This window comes from Penicillium brevicompactum (assembly GCF_028827555.1).
Source record: "Penicillium brevicompactum strain IBT 35665 chromosome Unknown utg000005l_segment0_segment0, whole genome shotgun sequence".
NCBI classification, from domain to species: domain Eukaryota; kingdom Fungi; phylum Ascomycota; class Eurotiomycetes; order Eurotiales; family Aspergillaceae; genus Penicillium; species Penicillium brevicompactum.
The window spans coordinates 3190646-3211051 of record NW_026623208.1 but is presented as its reverse complement, the minus strand read 5'-3'; the positions used below and the strand labels follow the sequence as shown (position 1 = coordinate 3211051).

The 20406-nt window shown below is 52.1% G+C and overlaps 11 protein-coding genes across 11 annotated transcripts; 6 read left to right on the top strand and 5 right to left on the bottom strand.

Annotated features, from left to right (window-relative positions):
• Positions 1-21: 21 nt before the first annotated feature.
• N7506_007063 (uncharacterized protein) lies at positions 22-1399 on the bottom strand (the record flags this gene model as incomplete). The annotated part of the gene is made up of 4 exons (XM_056956356.1): positions 22-646; positions 704-839; positions 895-1205; positions 1269-1399. 4 exons carry the CDS (start codon positions 1397-1399, stop codon positions 22-24), a joined length of 1203 nt encoding a protein of 400 aa, XP_056810690.1.
• A 483-nt stretch (positions 1400-1882) lies between these two features.
• On the top strand, positions 1883-3281 carry N7506_007062 (DUF3844 domain-containing protein; the record flags this gene model as incomplete). The annotated part of the gene is made up of 4 exons (XM_056956355.1): positions 1883-2216; positions 2265-2425; positions 2489-2632; positions 2697-3281. The coding sequence occupies 4 exons, from the start codon at positions 1883-1885 to the stop codon at positions 3279-3281; spliced, it is 1224 nt and encodes a 407-aa protein (XP_056810689.1).
• Positions 3282-3871: 590 nt separating this feature from the next.
• On the bottom strand, positions 3872-5228 carry N7506_007061 (uncharacterized protein; the record flags this gene model as incomplete). Its single annotated transcript, XM_056956354.1, has 2 exons — positions 3872-5006; positions 5080-5228. 2 exons carry the CDS (start codon positions 5226-5228, stop codon positions 3872-3874), a joined length of 1284 nt encoding a protein of 427 aa, XP_056810688.1.
• Positions 5229-5988: 760 nt separating this feature from the next.
• On the top strand, positions 5989-6648 carry cyp3 (putative peptidyl-prolyl cis-trans isomerase; the record flags this gene model as incomplete). The annotated part of the gene is made up of 4 exons (XM_056956353.1): positions 5989-6028; positions 6077-6222; positions 6271-6408; positions 6457-6648. 4 exons carry the CDS (start codon positions 5989-5991, stop codon positions 6646-6648), a joined length of 516 nt encoding a protein of 171 aa, XP_056810687.1.
• A 223-nt stretch (positions 6649-6871) lies between these two features.
• On the bottom strand, positions 6872-10090 carry N7506_007059 (alanine--tRNA ligase; the record flags this gene model as incomplete). Its single annotated transcript, XM_056956352.1, has 5 exons — positions 6872-7045; positions 7099-9507; positions 9572-9607; positions 9733-9911; positions 10006-10090. The coding sequence occupies 5 exons, from the start codon at positions 10088-10090 to the stop codon at positions 6872-6874; spliced, it is 2883 nt and encodes a 960-aa protein (XP_056810686.1).
• A 197-nt stretch (positions 10091-10287) lies between these two features.
• Positions 10288-10934, top strand: N7506_007058 (uncharacterized protein; the record flags this gene model as incomplete). The annotated part of the gene is made up of 2 exons (XM_056956351.1): positions 10288-10384; positions 10477-10934. The coding sequence occupies 2 exons, from the start codon at positions 10288-10290 to the stop codon at positions 10932-10934; spliced, it is 555 nt and encodes a 184-aa protein (XP_056810685.1).
• A 267-nt stretch (positions 10935-11201) lies between these two features.
• hscA (putative Hsp70 chaperone (HscA)) lies at positions 11202-13441 on the top strand (the record flags this gene model as incomplete). Its single annotated transcript, XM_056956350.1, has 6 exons — positions 11202-11247; positions 11312-11362; positions 11421-11547; positions 11675-11840; positions 11897-12604; positions 12692-13441. The coding sequence occupies 6 exons, from the start codon at positions 11202-11204 to the stop codon at positions 13439-13441; spliced, it is 1848 nt and encodes a 615-aa protein (XP_056810684.1).
• Positions 13442-13934: 493 nt separating this feature from the next.
• Positions 13935-14819, top strand: N7506_007056 (ribosome-recycling factor; the record flags this gene model as incomplete). Its single annotated transcript, XM_056956349.1, has 2 exons — positions 13935-14381; positions 14472-14819. 2 exons carry the CDS (start codon positions 13935-13937, stop codon positions 14817-14819), a joined length of 795 nt encoding a protein of 264 aa, XP_056810683.1.
• A 144-nt stretch (positions 14820-14963) lies between these two features.
• N7506_007055 (uncharacterized protein) lies at positions 14964-16184 on the bottom strand (the record flags this gene model as incomplete). The annotated part of the gene is made up of 2 exons (XM_056956348.1): positions 14964-15961; positions 16052-16184. 2 exons carry the CDS (start codon positions 16182-16184, stop codon positions 14964-14966), a joined length of 1131 nt encoding a protein of 376 aa, XP_056810682.1.
• A 180-nt stretch (positions 16185-16364) lies between these two features.
• N7506_007054 (CDC26 family anaphase-promoting complex subunit) lies at positions 16365-16595 on the top strand (the record flags this gene model as incomplete). The annotated part of the gene is made up of 1 exon (XM_056956347.1): positions 16365-16595. One exon carries the CDS (start codon positions 16365-16367, stop codon positions 16593-16595), a length of 231 nt encoding a protein of 76 aa, XP_056810681.1.
• A 577-nt stretch (positions 16596-17172) lies between these two features.
• N7506_007053 (Zn(II)2Cys6 transcription factor) lies at positions 17173-20197 on the bottom strand (the record flags this gene model as incomplete). The annotated part of the gene is made up of 7 exons (XM_056956346.1): positions 17173-17497; positions 17558-18009; positions 18070-18623; positions 18685-18966; positions 19049-19363; positions 19465-19974; positions 20143-20197. The coding sequence occupies 7 exons, from the start codon at positions 20195-20197 to the stop codon at positions 17173-17175; spliced, it is 2493 nt and encodes an 830-aa protein (XP_056810680.1).
• Positions 20198-20406: the final 209 nt, after the last annotated feature.

The window sequence follows — 20406 nt, the reverse complement described above, 5'->3', positions numbered from 1 at the left end:
TACAAGAAAATAACAGCCTCTTCAATTGCCCATCGCTCTCTGTCTTCGCATATTCAGATCTTTCAGTTCCATCTCCACCGTCCGCCATTCACGCTTAGCCGGATCAAACTCGCCACGGACCTCAAATCGACAGAATCCGTTGGGTCCCTTCAATCCAACTGGGCCAGTGATGAAGAAAGCACCCCGACGAGGCGTTCCCGGGTCTTGGGCCCGTTCATTGTTGAGCCGTAGCTTGAAGGCCTGGGATGCCAAGTGCAAATCCGACCCAGGACCGAGATCGGGGAGAGGTATCCGTTGCAATAGAGATATGAGGGCTGAGGGGTGATAGTTGGTATTCTCGGTGTTGGGTGGCATATTTTCTCTGAGGCCATCGGTCGAAGGTGATTGGAGATTCGGTTGTTCCTGTTCCCCATTCCACTTCCCTTGACCCTCTTCTGGGGCACTTGGATGGGTGGGAATTCCCGAGGCATTTTCTGCCCCGGTGGGATTCTGGAAGCGCTCGACTTGTCTTAGAAGTAAAACCAGATATGCATCTCTGATGGCGAGAACCACGTGGATCGGTTTCATAAACATTTGCAACCGATCCCCCATGTCAGGGTCCATCGGCTTTGAAACCCAAGATATGCTCCCATTCGCTATCTCAAGTCTGTTCACGGTTAGTGACCACTATCGCTGCAAGCCATCAAAGGTGAAAGGGACATACCCCGATCGCACATATCCAGGCGGGGCACGGGTCGGAAATTGATGTACTAGCCAAAACCCTGTTAAGGCCAGAGGATCTCCGAGGATCTTTGACATCTGATCACCTGCACTTGTGAGGACAATGTTGGCGAGTTCGTCTACGCGTGTGATGTGAGCCCCTGGCGTCGGTTGACAACAAGATACGTCACTTACCTCTGAGCGCTTGGAGTTTCTCCCGATCTTTGGACAATTTCACGAACTGCTGCCATTCAGGATCGGATGTAGCATAGAGCTCGCCTTTCTGCAACCGAGACCAGGCAAGCGGAATGAATAGCGCATCTTCATCGACCGATTCTTTCCCCGCACTCTCGGCACCCTCGGCGGGGCCTTGATACGCAGCCGTTTCATCGGGACTAGATACAGCGGCTGCATCTTCGTCCTTGTCGTCGTCAAACTGGACCAGCACGAATGTGCTCCATAGGTGAAAGGCGGTGCCGTAGAGCAAACATTTGGAAATCAAGGACCTGGAAGATTTGCGTTAGTCTATCACTTGTTGAACACATCGAGTCCTGCGGCAAAATACTCACCTGACCCAAGGCCGCCTGAACCTTACGCGTCGAACATTTGGCGAGAAGTTGGCACGGGCACCGGTGTGGGTGAAACGGAGGAGAGACGGACGTGCTTGAGGACTTCGAAGCAGATACTTGAGCCGGAGCATTGGAAAAAGCCAATCCCTGTCAGATTTCTCTCTAGCGAATCATCTCAATCGGCGAAAGTCGAAAGGGACAGGATGTGTCTCGTAAGGCGAATTCCCCGAGGCTCACAGGATTATGTAACTGCGGCCACCGGCTCCAGACATCGAATTGTTTCAGAGCGGAATATATTATCCCTCGAGAATTTTGATTTTTGCAGATAGTGCCGAGTGGTTATCGAGGGGAGAAGGTCTCACAGTCTACCAATTCATGTGGTATGTAGTGTTTGGGTGGTTGGATGTTGGTCGAATACAATCGGCCATAGATGTAAAAGACCACGTGATATCTTATCGGAGACCTCGTAGCTCCCCTGCACTCCGTGTGTCCCCAAATCACTCAGATCGCCAACCAAACGATACTCCTGAGGGGAGATACTGGACGTGGTAATTTACACATCAGCTGCAATCATATCCCACTGCCCTTCGGCCCTCACGATCCGACTCGGCAATATGCGTTGGGTGTCTACTTTGCTTGCCATGGCCGCGACAGGCGCATTGCAAGTAAATGCCATGGATGCTACCATATTGACATTTCCCTCTACTCCAGCGGGTGCATTAAATGCCGTACCAAAACAACAACAACTCCCCGAAGATGAAGCTCGGCTTGTCCTGGAGCTTCGCATGCAGTCATCCGTGGCGTCGATCCTCGGAGCGGTTGATGCAGACACCGTGGATCATTTGAATCAGTTCGCTGAAACTGAGTCTGTCCTTTTTGGTGGACACAGTGGCACTCAGGCCTCCGGGAAGAGTATCTTGATCCTAGAGGGGTTAGATCGGCAGACCAGTAAGTGGATTGGCTTGAATCTAGGACCCTTTTCTAACGCTCCTACAGCTCTAAATGTGCAGTCCAGCCAGCCAAGCCATATATTTGTACCCCGAGTCTCCTCCGGGTTCATCGACGCAGATCTTTTGGGATCATTCGGTGGAGCTGGGGACCATGGAAAGTATTGTGCCCACAATGACGGCACTGGGGTTGTATCGAGCAAGGCGCAGGTACAGACCAATTCATCAGAAATGCCCAGATTATGTCGCTAATCCTTAATCTCATCCTACCAGACTGCGCAAGAATGTCTATCTCAGGACCCCATGCTCGCTGGCCAATCTGGCCTCTTCGACCGTGGTTCCCTTGCCGCCATCAACTCCGTGGAGGATTGGACCAGCCATGATGGTAAAGACTCTATGTTGAAGCTGTCCTTTAAGGTATTTGGAACCCTTGATGTGTTGCGTTCATGAATCGTCACTCACCTGAGTTCGTCAATCGCAGAATCTGGGCGACTCCATTGCTGGACCTAAGTTGCTCCAGTCTTTGATCGCTCACTTGGCCGAGTCATCGTCAGTCAGCAAACGTGAAATCACGGCTGTGATTCTGCCATCCGGTTACCAATCCACACCACTTCGCCGCCGAGGTGCGGAGACCCAGTGGTCATCAGCTGGCAACCACAACCCTGCCAAACAATCTGCCCAAGACTCTCCGCTTCTGTCAACACTGGCGCCTGTTTGTCATGCCTCTAACTCCTCATGTGCTGAAGCTACCAGAAATTGTTCCGGTCATGGTTCTTGCTATCTCAAATTTGGATCGGGGGTGGAGGGAACCACGGGCAATTGCTATGCATGCAAGTGCCAACAGAGCATTGTCAAAAACAACGATGGAACCACAAAAACTGTCCAATGGGGTGGCTCTGCTTGCCAAAAGAAGGACATTAGCTCGCCCTTTTTCCTTATTGCAGGCGTCAGCTTTTTGGCCATCCTCTTGGTTGGAAGCTCCATTGGCATGCTTTTCAGCATGGGCTCAGAAAAGTTGCCCAATTCGCTCAGTGCCGGTGTGAGCAACCCCAGAAGCCAGATGTGAGAGTCCACGGGGGCTGAATGTACTATGTCGGCGATGTTTCTTTTTTTCCCCGCCCCTCTTGTTCTCGGGCTTCATTTTGTACCGCAGTCTAGCAGCATGTCATATTGTCTCAGCTTGCCGGAACCTGGGTTGTTTACACGGAGTACATAAGGACTATATAAGTTTGACGAATATTTGCATATCATGTACAAGATAGTATGTATTCGTGACGGGGCAAGTGGAGCCCCTGTAAAGCCCAGCAGGCTCAATAGGTAGATAACGACCCGGAGAAACCCGAGTCGAGCGAAATGAACCCAGGATGGTCAAAAGTATGCGAGCAATAAGAAAGAAAAGAAAACATCACGAAATATCTGTGATCCAGACTCCAAACCGAAATACAGCCAGATCATTATCCATGTACGCCTCCGTCCGAGTACAGCAAAACTCGACAGGGAAAAAAAAAAAGACAAGAAAGAAGAAAATACACAGATGAGGTCGTTATCAAAGGAAAATATGCTTCGAGCAACATTCCAGATGTCGTCCCAGAATGCGAAAGTAAGGGTATGATTAAGTGAGTCGTGAGGTAGGAGGGAATAGACGAAAAAGGCCGGTCACAAGGTTCCAGCCTCCACTTGACGGGGTGTGCGCTGTTCTGAAGTGGGGGGATTTGTAGGAACTTCAGCAGCCGGCGAACGAGGACCTCTTGCAGGAAGGGAGAAGGGCCGGCGAAGTCGATTTGGAATAAATCTGGACCAACTAGATCGATCTTGACTGGCAGCATGACCGGGGATCCAAGTCTCATCACGCCTGCGCAGATGCTGATCTTGGTCGAGAGAGGTGTCTCCTTCATTCAGGTCGTTGGGATGTGACTGAGATGCCCTGCCGGGCAAAATCATATGGACTCGGAATCCATTGGCTCGACTGCCGTGGTGGGCGACGCGGGACGGCCGGAGGATTGCATCTACAGGGCTTGATGCAATCCGGCGGGCGCGACGGTCAGCTAACTGTGCTTCAGTCTGCGCACGAGGTTTGGGGACATAGTAATCGGCCTTGCACAAAGGACAGCACGCTCGTCTGCTCGTTAGCCATGGGTCGACACACGAGGCATGGAAGGCGTGCCCGCATGTCAATCCACGGACATCATCATCGTCCTCGATGACATCGAGGCAGATGGCACACGAATCCCCAGGGTTGGGCAAGAGATCGGCGGGAACCGCGTTGCGGATGTGCTCCTCTCCATCTTCAAGATCGATATCCTTGTTTTCGGACTGTTGCCATTTTTCTTGGATACTTGCGCGAGGGTCGTCTGATTTTGAGGTGGTCCCTGGCTCTGGAGAGACGCTTTGCTCCGGCAAGTCCAAATGGGAGCCTCGGGGCGATATTGGGGCCACGGATGAATGCATTTGATCGTGCCCTTTGGTAGGATGTGGTTCTGCAGCCGTAGAAACATTCACCACCGTGGTGACGACATCCCTCTCCTCCTTGAGGCTCTGCGGCCTGCTGTTGGGCGCGGTGATGCCTCCCTCGGTGGAAAGGCCTTGGTTGGCGCGAGATGACCTCCACACTTTGTATTTGACAAGTGGGAACCGCCCGTTTACTTCATCCATGGTCATGAGTTTCTTCTCCCTCCGCCTTCGAGGGGTCCGCGGCATCGTCGCCAGGTCGATCGGATCTCCGCTTTCTTCGCCCCGAAGCTGGCGATTTCGTTGATTGTAGCGGAAACAGTATTTCACGCCCACTATGATCCTGCGCGCATTGTTAGATGGCAGGATTCAGGCAACCGCAAGGTTTTGCCTCGTGAGCAAACCACACCACATACCAAAGGTTGGTAAACACCACGCCGAATCCCAGAGCAACAAAGAATAACAACGGCGAGCTTGTGGCATTATTCGACCCCGATCCCTCTCCGCCGCTTCCAGCCGTGGTTGTCGCAGCACTGCTAGAGGCTGTTGTTGACGTCGGGGACATTCTGAACGACGAGCGGGATAAGAGCGGGCACCCAGAGCTGGTTCAGTGGAAGAGTTAAGCCTGCCAATCGATCATGCCTGGTGTTCCGTGTACAGGTCCTGTATGTAATCCAAAGTCGACTCGTCCGACGGGGTTGAAATCGTAGGGAATCTCGAATCTAGTCAGACCTGTTACGGAGAACCGCAAGCAGGGGCTTCAAGGAGTTGAAGCAAAGGTATTCTCATATCAAAAGAGATCACAGAGAGAAGGGAAAGAGAGAGAAAAACGGACAAGAGTGGATCCGAAGTTCAAAGGCTGATCGATTTAAGGATGCGGAGACTGGTCACGGGACAACTTACTTCTCTCCTTGAGCTCTCTCTCTCTCTCTCTCTCTCTCCTTTATTATCTTCCTTATTGTCTTCCTTATAGATTCTCTCTCTGATGATCTTTGTCTCTAAGAACCCTTTCATCGGTGAGGGACATACCAATCGAGGTGAGACAATTGCCCCTTGTACTACGGATATTTCAATATAATGCCACACTACCCTACTATACTACTATACTACTATGCTGCTATACGACTCTATCCCAACTACACTACAAGCATTCTTTCTAATTTATGAATAGACCACATCAATAATTCTCAACTGTACTATCATCTTATTCTCGGGCCTAGAGAAGAGTAATCGTGTAGAAAAACCAAAGGCGGTGCGGACATGGCACTCTGCTTCTTCCATACTTCTACTCTCTCTCTCCTCTTCACTCAAGGCCACCTCTCACAATGACCAATCCTGTCGTCTTTTTTGATATCGCCCTTGGCGGTAGGTTCTGGTCCCCTTCGTGATAGCGCAGTAACTAACTCACCCTAGGAGAGTCACTCGGCCGGGTCAAAATGGAACTGTTTGCAGATGTCACCCCGCGAACAGCAGAGAATTTCCGCCAGTTCTGCACCGGCGAGACCAAAAATCCCAAGGGACAGCCTCAGGGCTACAAAGGCAGCAAGTTCCATCGAGTGGTACGTGCCAAAGCCCGCGAGATGCACGCGGAAACTAACCTGTCGTAGATTAAAGATTTCATGATCCAAGGTGGTGACTTCATCAATGGTGATGGTACTGGATCGTGTACTATCTATGGCACGCACAAGTTTGCCGATGAAAACTTCAATCTGAGCCATGATCGCCCGGGCTTGTTGAGCATGGCTGTGAGTCCCAAATCGCTCTGATCAGAATGCTTTGCTGACATCCGCCAGAATTCGGGCCCGCACACCAATGGCTGTCAATTCTTCATTACAACCACAGCGACTCCATTCTTGAACAACAAGCATGTGGTCTTTGGTCAAGTCATTGACGGTATGGAGATTGTGAAAATGGTCGAACAGACGCGCACCACCAAAGACAAACCCAATCAAGATGTCACAATCGTGCAGTGCGGAGAAATGTGATCAGCTTCAATACATTTACTATCTCATTTACTAGATTCACCAAGCTGGCCCATCATTTCCATGTCAATTTGATACTAAGCATCTGGACCTTGCTGTTTTTGTTTTTCTCTCATTTGGTTTCAATGGCGGACATGATATCCCACCGAGAAGCAAAGGGGTAGAAAGGTGGGTTTGAAAAAAAAAAAAAAAAGTAGAACATGAAGATGCGGTCAAATAAATGACACTAGAGCTTGAACTTGCTCAAATAGTCTGCAGCCAGGGAGATGGCATCCTCCACCTTGTCAGCGTTGGTACCGTTTCCAACGGATGTAGCTCCCTTTCCTCCGGCCTTTCCACCAACAGCACCAGAAACAACGGCCGCCCACTCGCTCGCAGAAGCACCCTGGTCACTCAATTCCTGCAAAACAGTTAGTTTATACCCCACGCATTGGATGTAGGAAATCAACTCACCTGAGCGATGTAACAGCCGTGTGAGACCCGACCTTGTTCCGAGTCTGCGGCCAAGAGATACACACTCTTGCCTTGCAATTTGGATTTGACATGGTTCAGGGACTCGCTGACAGCCTTGGAGTTCGCCGAAATAGGCAGCTGGACCACAAGCCACGACTTGTCCTTGTTCTCTGGGGCCTCGAAGTACGAGGTGATGGTGTCAACGGCTTTCTTGGACTCCAACTTTTGCTGAGCCTTTTGGCCGTCAAGAACCTGCTTGTTGATCTTGGCAAAGCGGTCGCGGAGGCGGGCCTTTTCCACAGCGGAGGTGGTGAGCTGGTTGAGATCCACCTGGACCTGCTTGGCCTCGCGTTCCTTCTCAGGACCCAAGGGCAAACTGTTGAGCTTGTCAAGGCGCTGGCTAAACGCCTGGGCAATGCGCTGCACCTCATGTGCTTCCTCGCCAGTGACGGCGATGATGCGACGAATGCCCTTGGCGATGCCGTTCTCCTCCAGGATGACCAGATCCTTGATATCGCCCGTCTTTTGGACATGGGTTCCACCACAGAATTCAATGCTGACCTCTTGCCAGCGGGGATCCTTCACATTCTGGAGAATCTCTTCCAGCTCCACGCCGACGGAGACAACGCGGACGGGATCGGGGTAGGTCTCACCAAATACGGCACGGACGCCAGAGATCTGCTGAGCGGTGGCGAGAGGGACTTCCTGGGAGTAGACCGCACAGTTTTGGCGGATGTACTCGGTAGCCTTCGCTTCAATCTTCTCCAGCTCAGCATCGGAAATCGCGCTCTTGTGGGAGAAATCAAATCGAAGCTTTTCGGCTGCCACCAGAGAGCCCTTTTGGTCCACTGCATCACCAAGAACTTCCTTGAGGGCGAAGTTCAAAATGTGAGTTCCGGTGTGGTTGTTGCGAATGGGCCAGCGGCGGAGCTCATCATACTCGCAGATCACGGAATCGCCGACGGCAAATGATCCGTACTTCATGAAACCGGTGTGCAATACGTACCCAGCATAAGACTGGACGTCGCCGACTTCGAGTTCCGCCTGTCCATCAATGATGATCTTACCTGTGTCGTTTTCTTGACCACCCTGCTCGGCATAGAAGTTGGTACAGTCGAGGATGACACCAAGCTGCGCTCCTTCGGGCACGTTGTCGGTGCTGCTGTGGAACTGCTTGCCGTGGTAGATGGCCTTGACGTGAGAGGTGATGTTGCCCCGGCCAAACTTGGCAGAGTCATCGGTCTTGTGAACGTCGTTCATCTTCTCCAGGTTTCCGAGGTCGTGGACATCGAGCTTGACGGTGTTCTCTGCGGTCTTCTTCTGTCCCTTACTAGCTTCCTTAGCCTTCAGGCGGGCTTCCTCGAACTCGACATCGTCGATGCAGAGACCACGCTCCTCGGCCATGATCCGGGTCAGGTCAACGGGGAAACCAAAGGTATCATACAGTCTCCAAACATCGGCTCCGTGGAGCTTTTCGGTGCCCTTGACCTTGCATTGCTGAGCGTACTGCTCAAACTGACGCTCACCTCGATCCAAGGTCTTGGCGAACGAGAGCTCCTCCTCGTCCAAGATCTCGATGACGTCCTGCTGCTTGCGTCTGAGTTCGGGGAACATGTCACCCAGCTGGTCGACCACAGTGGGCACCAGCTTGGCGAAGAAGTTACCGATCTCGACCTGGAAGTATTTGCGGGCATAGCGAGCACCGCGACGCAGCACACGACGAATCACGTACCCACGGCCCTCATTGTTGGGGATGACACCGTCGGAGATCGCAAACATCAGGGTACGGACGTGGTCAGCAACGACACGGTAGGCCGTGTCGATTCCGTCGACATCATCGGCGCCGAAGTGACCGCGGTATTCGCGAGCACCGGTGGCATTCTGGATAGCCTGGAAGATGGGGGTGAACACGTCGGTGTCGTAGTTGGAGGACTTGTCTTGCAGGATAGACACCAATCTCTCGAAGCCCATACCGGTGTCAACGTGCTTGTTGGGGAGAGAGCGCAGGGAGCTATCTGCCTCGCGGTTATATTGAATGAAAACGTTGTTCCAGATCTCCAGGACGTTGGGGTCGTCTTCGTTGACAAGATGAGCAGCGTTACGTCCACCGATCCGGTCGTAGTGAACTTCACTGCAGGGTCCACAGGGACCTTGGTCACCCATCTCCCAGAAGTTGTCTTTCATGTCTCCGGGAAGGATGTGATCTTCGGGGACACCCACGGACTTCCACAGTTCCTTGGCCTCCAGGTCCGGCTCGAGACCACCCGCCTCACTCCCCTCGAAGTAAGTGACGTAGAGACGGTTCGGGTCAAGGCCATAGACCTCGGTCAACAGGGTCCACGAGTATGTGATGGCTTCCTTCTTGAAGTAATCTCCGAAACTCCAGTTACCGAGCATTTCAAAGAATGTCTAAGGCGGTTTAGCAACTCTGGTCCTCTGAGAGCGAAGATACTGTATCACGGGGCGCTCTTACGTGGTGGTAGCTGTCCTTGCCCACATCATCCAGATCCTATACTCAACTCAGTCAGTATATACTCAACCCATCATCCAGCTTCATCTTTGAACACCCACGTTGTGCTTTCCACCGGCGCGAAGACACTAAAAAAAAACCCCCAGCGTTAGTACCCAACTGACCATTGTGCGTGGGGACGTTCGGTGAATTCCTACTTTTTGCGAGTTCGCCGCACGCTTCAGCTTGCCAAAGTCCGACGAGGGGTCCACGGTTCCCAGGAAAATGGACTTGAACTGGTTCATACCCGCATTGGTGAACAGCAGGGTTGGATCCGACAAGGGAGCGACGGGGGATGAGGGAACTATAGGCGATCATCTCAGTATGGCGGGGGTTTTTGGAGGGGTCAAAAAAAAGAAGAAAACGAACAACGACCGGGCAATGGAAGGAAGACGTACCAAAGGTATGGCCATTTTGCTTAAAATAGTCCAAGAAAGTGTCACGGACACGCTGAGCGGACCAGTCTGCGGTGTTCGAGGCCATCCTGGGGGTGAAAGGGTTGAGTGACGGAGGGAGAACAAAGCGAGGGTAGAAGGTTCTGGGGGAAAAGATATGAGTCAAGGCCCCGTTCCTCACAAGCACCCGCATCGAGAAAAACCCCCTCAGAGATATGAGCGCGACCCCGGATTCCGCTCCCTGGATCTGGTCAATTCTCTCCTGCTTTCTCTCTTCCTTCGTGGATGGCGCGCGATGAAGAAATTCACGGGAAGAAGCGCCCGGCCCCAGCTGACCCCGATGCGCAACCGCTAGCAAAGCGATTTGGTCGACTCCGAATCGGTAAGGCTTTCCCCTTCTCTTGCTCCGTGAATGGTCAGGGAAAATGTAGGAGATGAGGTTGACGTTGTTTTGATTCTTTTCTTGTTCTCTAGATAATCGCGTGCCTATCGCCGCTCGGGCCAAATCCAAGGGGGATTCTGATCCCTCTCCACCGTCCGATACCATGCTGTTGGATGACACTCCCCACACCACCTACATTCATAATTTGGAGCAAGAATTGGCCGACGTGGACTCGCCCGGTCTGGTCTTTGCCCCGTTCGCCGAGAAAGTGTTATCGGTACCGCAATCGGTGCTCTACACCAAACCCACGGGGACCGAGGTGGTTCTCTATACCGAACCCACCTCGTTGACCGTGCCTCAGGATCATGATAACGTGCGCAAGGCGATCTTGGAGTCTCGAGCCCGGGCCCGAGAACGCAATACGACGGCTGCCCTGTCGAGAACCAGTGACCCTGTTCCTACTGACACTACCACTACCATGACTACAATGGCTCCCGAGACTACGGAGGGAGAGGGGGATGAGCATGATGCGATGGAGATTGACGAATAGGGAGTAGAGCATCTACCACGGCCTATATTGCCCACAGATAGGAATATAGGCACTCTGTATACTCTCTGTAGAGGTCGAATATCACCAAATAGCCAAGTCCAAACAAAACGGACAGAAACCCGTTGAGTCACATGACTTACCGCCTTTGAATTTTTTGCGGTTGTGGCACTCGATTAAATATGCACTCGGCTTCGATCGAAAAAAATTTCCTCTTTCCCCCACCATCCCTCCAAATCCCTCCCTTTCATTCCCATACCAATTATCATAATGGCCGACACTGAGGTCTTCGACGGTGCCGTCGGTATCGATCTGGGTATGCTCTTCAAGACTCGATTTTTGAAAACGCACAGCTAATTAGGGCTTTTTGCAAAATTTAGGTACCACCTACTCTTGCGTTGCCAACTACGAGGGCACCAATGTCGAGATCAGTACGCTTCTGTCTCTTCCAATGAGGAATTGTGGGCACAATACTGACTGCTGAATTAGTCGCCAACGACCAGGGTAGCTACACCACCCCCTCCTTCGTCTCTTTCACCGACAAGGAGCGTCTCATCGGTGATGCCGCCAAGAACCAGGCTGCTATGAACCCTGCCAACACCATCTTCGATATCAAGTGAGTACCCATGGGGAGAATTTCGCCTTGAAATTTCGATCTGTTGCGCATTCCCCACAATTGGGGTTTGCCTGATAGATATATATGGGGCTTTGTGAGGAATCTGTGTGAACTAACATGAGATCAGGCGTCTGATTGGTCGCCGCTACGATGACCCCATCGTCAAGAAGGATGTTGAGTCCTGGCCCTTCAAGGTCATCGACCAGGGTGGCAACCCCGTTGTCCAGGTCGAGTACCTCAACGAGACCAAGACCTTCACTCCCCAGGAGATCTCCTCCATGGTCCTCATGAAGGTAATGCCCACCAACCACTCAAGATCATCGAAACGGCTTGCTAATACCCGAAACAGATGAAGGAAGTTGCTGAGATCAAGCTCGGCAAGAAGGTTGAGAAGGCCGTCATCACCGTGCCCGCCTACTTCAACGACAACCAGCGTCAGGCTACCAAGGACGCCGGTGCCATCGCTGGCCTGAACGTTCTCCGTATTATCAACGAGCCTACCGCTGCCGCTATCGCTTACGGTCTCGGTGCCGGAAAGTCCGAGAAGGAGCGTAACGTTCTCATCTACGATCTCGGTGGTGGTACCTTCGATGTTTCCCTGCTGAACATCCAGGGTGGTGTCTTCACCGTCAAGGCCACCGCTGGTGACACTCACCTTGGTGGTCAGGACTTCGACACCAACCTCCTTGAGCACTTCAAGAAGGAGTTCCAGCGCAAGACCGGCAAGGACCTCTCCGGTGATGCCCGTGCCCTCCGTCGTCTCCGCACTGCTTGCGAGCGTGCCAAGCGTACCCTCTCCAACGCTACCCAGACCACCGTTGAGATCGACTCTCTCTTCGATGGTGAGGACCTCAACTCCTCCATCACCCGTGCCCGTTTCGAGGACCTGAACGCCAAGGCCTTCTCCGGTACCCTCGACCCCGTCCAGCAGGTCCTCAAGGACTCTGGCATGCCCAAGAACAAGGTTGACGAGATCGTCCTTGTCGGTGGTTCCACCCGTATTCCCCGTATCCAGAAGCTCCTGAGCGACTTCTTCGATGGCAAGAAGCTCGAGAAGGTATGTTTCAAACCCCCCACGAGAGAGAGAGAGAGATGTCTCTCGTCATTTTCCACCTAGATGTATCACTAACTCATCTTTTTACAGAGCATCAACCCCGATGAGGCTGTTGCTTACGGTGCCGCCGTTCAGGCCGGTATCCTCTCCGGAAAGGCCACCTCCGCCGAGACCGCTGACCTCCTCCTTCTGGATGTTGTCCCTCTCTCCCTCGGTGTTGCCATGGAGGGTAACATCTTCGCCCCCGTTGTCAACCGTGGCCAGACCGTCCCCACCATCAAGAAGCGCACCTTCACCACCGTTGTCGACAACCAGCAGACCGTTCAGTTCCCCGTCTACCAGGGTGAGCGTACCAACTGCGCCGACAACACCTCCCTCGGAGAGTTCACCCTCGCTCCCCTTCCCCCCATGCGCGCCGGTGAGGCCGCTCTCGAGTGTGTCTTCGAGGTTGACGTCAACGGTATCCTGAAGGTTACCGCCACCGAGAAGTCCTCCGGCCGCACTGCCAACATCACCATCTCCAACGCTGTCGGCAAGCTCTCCAGCGCCGAGATCGACCAGATGGTTGAGGATGCTGACAAGTTCAAGTCCTCCGACGAGGCCTTCACCAAGCGCTTCGAGTCCCGCCAGCAGCTCGAGTCTTACATCTCCCGTGTTGAGGAGATCGTCTCCGACCCCAGCATGTCCATGAAGCTCAAGCGCGGCAACAAGGAGCGCATTGAGTCCGCTCTCTCCGACGCCATGGCCCAGCTCGAGGTTGAGGACTCCTCCCCCGAGGACCTCAAGAAGAAGGAGCTTGCTCTCAAGCGTCTGATCACCAAGGCTATGGCCACACGGTAAATGCATACATTGGACGACATGAACATAGACTTACGGCCAACGAATTTTCCTCTTTCCCGAGACTCGGCTTCTCAGGGAATCTGCACCTAGACCCAGGGCAGAGTTGGTCTCTGTCACGCTTTGTTTATGAAGCCGGGCTTTTGGGCGCAGTTTTCTTTTCTTGAAAAGTACGATTTGTTTTGTTTTTTGTAGACGAAGTTCACCATCTGCAATTTAATGACATTGTGATGACCTTGTCGCTATTATTATTATCTCTTCTTTTGTTCTCAACACTTTGTAGTGACTTTGTAGTGACTTTGTAATGACCATGGCATAACTATATCAATCTGGAACTTAGCCAGACCTCGAGGCCTACAATGATGTACTTGAAAGTAGTCGTATGGCGCATAGCATGTGGCGTGTGGTGTGGTTCCAAGCTACGCTTTGGTCTCGGGCAAGGCGGAGCTCGACCTCCAATTTTGAACTTCCACATCTCCCTCAACCTACTCCCGCCATGCAACGCATAATAACCCACTCAACTCGTTCAATTGCCTTTCGAATTCCAACCGCACGCCCTCAACGGCTGCAGCCACTACAGGTCCTGTCCAGCGTTCAACATGCGACACCTCTAAACAGTCGCAGCTTCGCCATTTCCCCTACATTATACAAGAAGAAGGACAAGGCCAAGAAGAGCGCAGACCCTGAGCCTGTCGAGACTGTGAACGCTGCAGAGGATCCATTTGATCTTTCTCAATTGCACAATGGGATTTCCACCGCCGTGGCCCGGTTAAAGGATGATCTATCCAAGCTCCGCGCAGGAGGACGGTTCAACACTGCAGTCTTGGAGAGCTTGCGAGTCCACCTAAGCAAGGACAGTAAAGACACTATCAAACTTGGAGATCTCGCGCAAGTCGTTCCCAAAGGAGGTCGTATGGTCACTCTTTTGGCTGCTGAAGAGGATGTGAGTTCGCCATGCGCCGGAAGCGTTATTTTTTTTCCCAAGCCTTTTCATTCAGAATGCCCGACCGTCATAGCTAACGCAGTTGGATAGCACTTGAAACCTCTCACTTCAGCAATCGTCTCTTCGAACCTATCCTTGACTCCCCAGCCTGATCCTCACAACACCCTCCAGCTCAACATTCCTATCCCACCACCCACCAAGGAATCTCGGGATAAAAATGTGCAAGCAGCAAAGCAGGCCTTTGAGAAGGCGTCTGGTGTAGTGCGCGACTCTAGAGGCGCCTTACACAAGCGTCTTCAGGATTTGCAAAAGAAGAAGCTCGCCCGTCCAGACGACGTGCGCAAAGCCCACGATCAGATGGAAAAGGTTACAGAGCAAGGCCACAAGGAGGTCAAAGATGCGTTTGACGCCGCTAAAAAGACCCTGGAACAGGCATGATTGCTTTGAGCAACGCGAAAGGATCGAAGTAACTGGCGAATTTGTACATCTAAATCTATCACCGAAGCAAATTTTGGATAAAGTATGGAAAAGACACCATGACAAAAAATATATAATACAAACACTTCTAATTTACTTCACATATCATTGAACAATCTTCTTGGGGCTCTCCTTGGCCACTTGGCCCGTAACAAGCTTTTTTCCCGGGTTAACGAGATCATTCAGCTTCCTCACAAAGTCCTGAGATTGATGCAGGCTAAAGGTCGCATTTTGTCTGAGTCTGTCTTGCGCCCTGCTCAGCTCACGATGATCGTAGCTTGGCGTGTTTCCAGCGTGAGGGTAGACACCATGAACGAGCGGCTGCACATGTTTCTGCATGTCACGGTTCTCGGGCGTGTGGTTGAGGAAAGAGATTTCTTTGGGCTCGCAAAGTTTACCAAGACGCCGTGAGTGCATGTTGGCATAGCGTTGGCTCACGCGTTCGGCCTCTTTCAGGGCCTCGGCCTTTTCAGTCTCGCTGTGGAAAACGGTTGTTCGCTTCTCGTAAAGTCTGCGTCCGAGCTCACGGGTCGAGAGGTAACCGCCCGCAATCCGGCCACCGCGGCGAGAGAGCTCCTGGTAAACGGCAGCTGAGCGAGCATTGGAGTCTGTGGGGATTCTGGGCCACGTAATGCGCAGTGAAGAGAGACTGACTTCCTGTGGCTCGTAGCGAACAGGAGTGGGTCGGGCATCGACGATTTGTTGCTGCTGGACTTGCTCGATGAGCTTCCCCATGGCGTCTTCTTCGCCCTGGTCGCCATCGGCAGAATCACGCTTGCGTCGAGGGAATTTTCCCTTGCCCTTGCCTTTTCCCTTGACAAATGGTTTGGCGTTACGCTTGAAAGGTTGACCGCTGGATTGACCGCCTGGACGACCACCTGGACGAACGCCGGGACGACCACCGGGAGGACCGCCGCGGGTTCTGGGGCTGCGGATGATTTTGGGCTGCTCTCCACCACCGGCCTTTGACGCGGCAAACGATCTAGCGTCAATCACCCGAGGGGGGCGAGTGTAATTCGGGTTTGAGCGAGGGGGCCCATTTGGGTTGTGAGGTCGGCGGTTGGGGGCAGCCGACGAAGGACGAGGATTATGTCTGCCATTTCCTGGGATGCAATGTCAGGAATCACACCAAGTAATCAAGGCCAAAGAATTGCAATTGGATCTCTTGCATTGCCTTGCGATTGAGTACCTACCAGATGGTGCAGATGGCCGGGGTTGATCCTCTGCCACCGTACGGGTGTAGGAGAATTGGCGCGCGGGCGTGAAAAGACCCAGTTTCACACGCTCACAGCGCAGAGAGATCTGCCTCAGCTGGGGGCGAATCATCTCGTGTATTGTGTGTCTCTGGACCGGAGGTAGAGACGAGTCTTGACACCGCGGGTCATCAACACGGAGGTTGAAGGAAAATGCATGCACGTGACATACCGCCCTCCCGACCCATCAGCATCTATACCGAAACTCCTCCTACAACAAGCCTTAAGTCGTCTAATCCTCTTGACTTCCACTATGCTTCGCCGCAAGCCAACGGCTATTGCCATTACCTCAGAAGACTTGGCTACATTTGAAGAATCCAGGCTGCGAAAACTGTCCGAAGAAAACAAGCAAAACGAGTCACTCTCCAAGGGAGCTTCCAATGCCCACTTCGACCCCAGCGATGAACTGAAGCCTCTTCCCGGTGACAAGGCTAGGATTGTCAGATCGCGCGAAGAACGGATAGGCCTTGGTGGACGTGCTTGATTCGTTTACTGCTGCATCAAATCCTCTGGACGAACAGGCTATCCCACGTTCCGCCAACACGAGATTCAAAGCTTGGTCATGACCTACTGCCCAGCATGTCTGGTTTTGGATTTGCATTAAATTCCTATTACCCATAAATCAAGGAAACCAGGCAGAGTCACGTCATGGGCAACCAAGAGACGACCAGTGGCTCCACCACCATCTTGAGATTTATCCACTCGCAACCCAGAGTGTGCCTATTTCCACGCCAACTGGACATACATACCCCCCCGTGCAAAGACGTTCTTGAGAAACACCGGTCTCTACGCTATTCCTGCGATCTGTCCCATATAAACGTCCGGCAATTTGAACCATATCATATCAGCCAATGTCTATTTCTTTCCAGTACAATAGATTCGTTATGACAATGAGATCAGGCCGTGGAACCATGTTCGGATACATATCGAGACTCGACATTTCAGCCATCGTACACTAACTTAATGTGACATTTGAGTTCTCTCTGGATCTCCACTATTGTAGCGATGCTCATTCGCTATGGTGCTTCATACATATAGGAACAAAATATATCTCTCTCAGTCTATCCTCGTTGGCGTTTGGACATGCCGTCAGAGGCCATGTCACCTGGATAGTTCCACCGTCTTTTCATTCCTTGTGGGTCGTATACACTGGCAACACTTTGCTGCCAATCTCGCGCGGAGAACACCACCGGGGGTGCCTGGAATTGTGGAGGGGAGAGTGATTGGGAGGAGGTGACGGAGGGTACCTTGTGAGGTGTTTCGTACTGGACGGGGTATTGAGAGTTCATGACGTTTTGTACACCAGGTACCGTGTTGTTGATGGGCATCGGCGGAGAGTTCGCACTGACGGTGGAGGGGTTCACGGAAAAGGCCATATCCCATTGCCTATAGTGAACGGTAAGTATGTGTCTGACGAGGATGACGAGACTGCACTCGGAAACTTACGTTATAATGCGGGTTGGATCCCAGCTCTGTTCGTCGACCAATGGGGCGTCCATTGGATGGGTAGTGGGGGGTTGATGGGCGACCATTCCGAGGGATTGTAACTGAGAAGAGGCGTCGGACTTCGAGTCTTCAGCACCAGCCGATATAGGAGGAGTTATTGGAAGCGCATGGAAACCCACTCTGGATTGGACTTGATTCAAGTGTGGATGATAGTGTGCATCCATCGGCGGACTGGGCTGATAAGGCTCCGAGGGACTTCCGTAGGGGAAACTGGGTTTCAGTTCAAAGGGATGGTGCATGTCGGCGGAGAAAGCCAGTCTGAGGGAATCAATTTGAGCCTGGATCTCAGGCATGGGCCAGGCGGTTGAGCAGGTCTCCAGGATTCTCATGTGACGGGTGAAGAATTCCCGGGCATCTGAGTTGAACTCGGGGTCCGGGGAGGTGATGGCAACCTGCCAGTGTCAGAAAATTGCGGCAAAAAGATCGATCCATACAAGCGTCTCAATACTCACTAGGTGCAACATTGTACATGTCAGAATACAATAAATGGCAAAGTTGATACCCCGCTGCATATAGAGCAGACCCGAAAGACCGAACCGTTGTAAGATAGCTTCCTGTAGTCGACAAAGGCTCTTTGCTGATGAATAGCACAACGACATGTGGATCTTCCATTCACCCCCAGCGGCGAAGGATTGGGAGGCAAGAAGCTGAGGGCGATGTAACAGAATGATAGCAAGGTGGCAATGAGAGTGCATGTTGCCCACGAAGTGAGAAGGAAGCCATGGCGGGGAACCATCGGCTGGGTAGTTGACCTGTAGATCAGAAGGCAGGGTTCGAAGCCAATCTGCGAAAAGGGGGTTGTTCTGTACGAATCGGGCATCCGCGCCCCAATCCTTTTGCTTTTTAACTTTGTGGTAGATATCTGTGATGATGCGAATGTGATGTGCGTTGCGGACAAAATAGGCATACTGTCTTGAACGATCAATTTCGTAGTGATCAAGTCCTCTGATGTCCAAAACCGGGCGCATGTCCACCGTCTCGGGATCAACTCCGTAGTCGGAACGACCTGCGGTGGTCAGCTCAATCCTCGCTTTGCTTTGGCTCTACATTCTAAAGTAAAAACTTACCTTGCGGCGCACCGATCATGACCTCAACGACCAAAAGGGCCTGCCAGACTCGAGTGTGTACCAAGCATTCAATTGGGCTGAGACCACAAGGCTTGCCCTCAGCATGGTTGCTATAGTGCTCGTGAATGTCCAGGTCTTTCGCCATCGAGACAATGGTCTTAACCGTCTGCCAAGACCTATAATAGTAACCCTTCTTGGGCAGTGATTCTCGGGCTTTCAGCAAGAGAAGCAACGCTTGAATGGTGCTCAGGCGAGGCACATCCATGAAGCTAGTTTCATGTCCTGGATGCTGTTAGTCTCACAAAGCCATAGCAGTAGAAGGTCATTTCTCGTAAGCCAATGCAAAGAAAGAAAGAAAACTTACGGTTAGCCAAAGCCAGCCACTGAGCTCCTTCGGCAGGCTCATCAGATAATCGACCGGCACATGCAAAGAGAGCCTCAAGAAGAAGGGGTGAAATGGAGCGGCGGTCGTGCTGCCACTGGTAATATAAATGGGCTCGTGAAATGACCGGAACATAAGGGTGTATCTCATCAAAATAGATCTTGAAATAAGCCATCACATCATCTTCCGCGGGCATCAACTCGGGCGGAATTCGAATTGTAGCACCCGACCCGGTGCTCAAAGGAGGCAATCGCTCTTCAGTTTCATCCTGAACAGGAGCATCGGGTTCAACCCGATCTGTCCGTTGTCTTCTTATATATGGAGCTTTTGGTGGAGAGAAGAGTTAGTCAATCGACACGTGGGTCTGCCACCGCTAGCACGAAGGGAAGGTTCCATACCGATTCCGGTCTCGTCAATCTTGAGTTCCCCAAGTACTTCACTGAGGTTCTCCGCAGTTGACTGATCATTATCAATGTACAAGCTTCTATCTGATGTACCCATCGATGGTGTTTGCGGCCCAGTATACATCTGAGGTTGTTGGTAGGCTTGAGGGGGCATTGTCATCGGTGGCGAGCGAAGGTCATTGTACATGGCCGGCTGGGCCTGGGGAGGAACAAATTGGGAATACATGTTCATCTGGTCGTATGAGGGCATGGTGTTCATGGGTTGGCTGTTATTCCTGTACACCGGTGGAACTGGGAATGCGTGACCATCGACTGAGTTGGATGGACCCCCTGTCTCCATCGTGGACTCACCCTGGCCGTCTGGGAGAAAGTCCCCATCTTGCCCGATGGTGGGAGGAACACAGACCAACTTGAGTCGAGTACACGCAGAGCACGGCCAGGTATTTGTCGTGGCTGCATCACACTTAATTTTTCTCTTTCGGCAACCATTACAGGCTCGCATCACTAAACGAGGTCAGTATTATGTTTATGTATGATATACGATGGGATCTTATTCCCTACCCTTTAGTCGCTTGTGTCGGTTATGTTCATCAACAAATACATAATCTGCATCCAGGAGAAGAGGCCAGAATTAGCGAGCGTATCAACGGACCAGAAATGCTCTCAACCTACTCTTTTGACCCTCTTTGGGAGGCCCCGCTGGGGGCGCAAATGAGTATCCTTGCATGGCTTGGTTGGGTTTGGAGGTCAGACTCGGGAGGATTGTGCAGGCTGCGAGGACTGCGAGGTGTGAATGGAATTGCTTGAGTGAAAGACAATCCGGGTATCAAAAACTATTGCGCATTAACGAACTGTCCACAAGGGCCTGCCCTGGGAAATGTCGAAGAAAGTCGAGAATCGAAAAGAATCGCAACGGGCCGCGGATTTGTGGTGTAC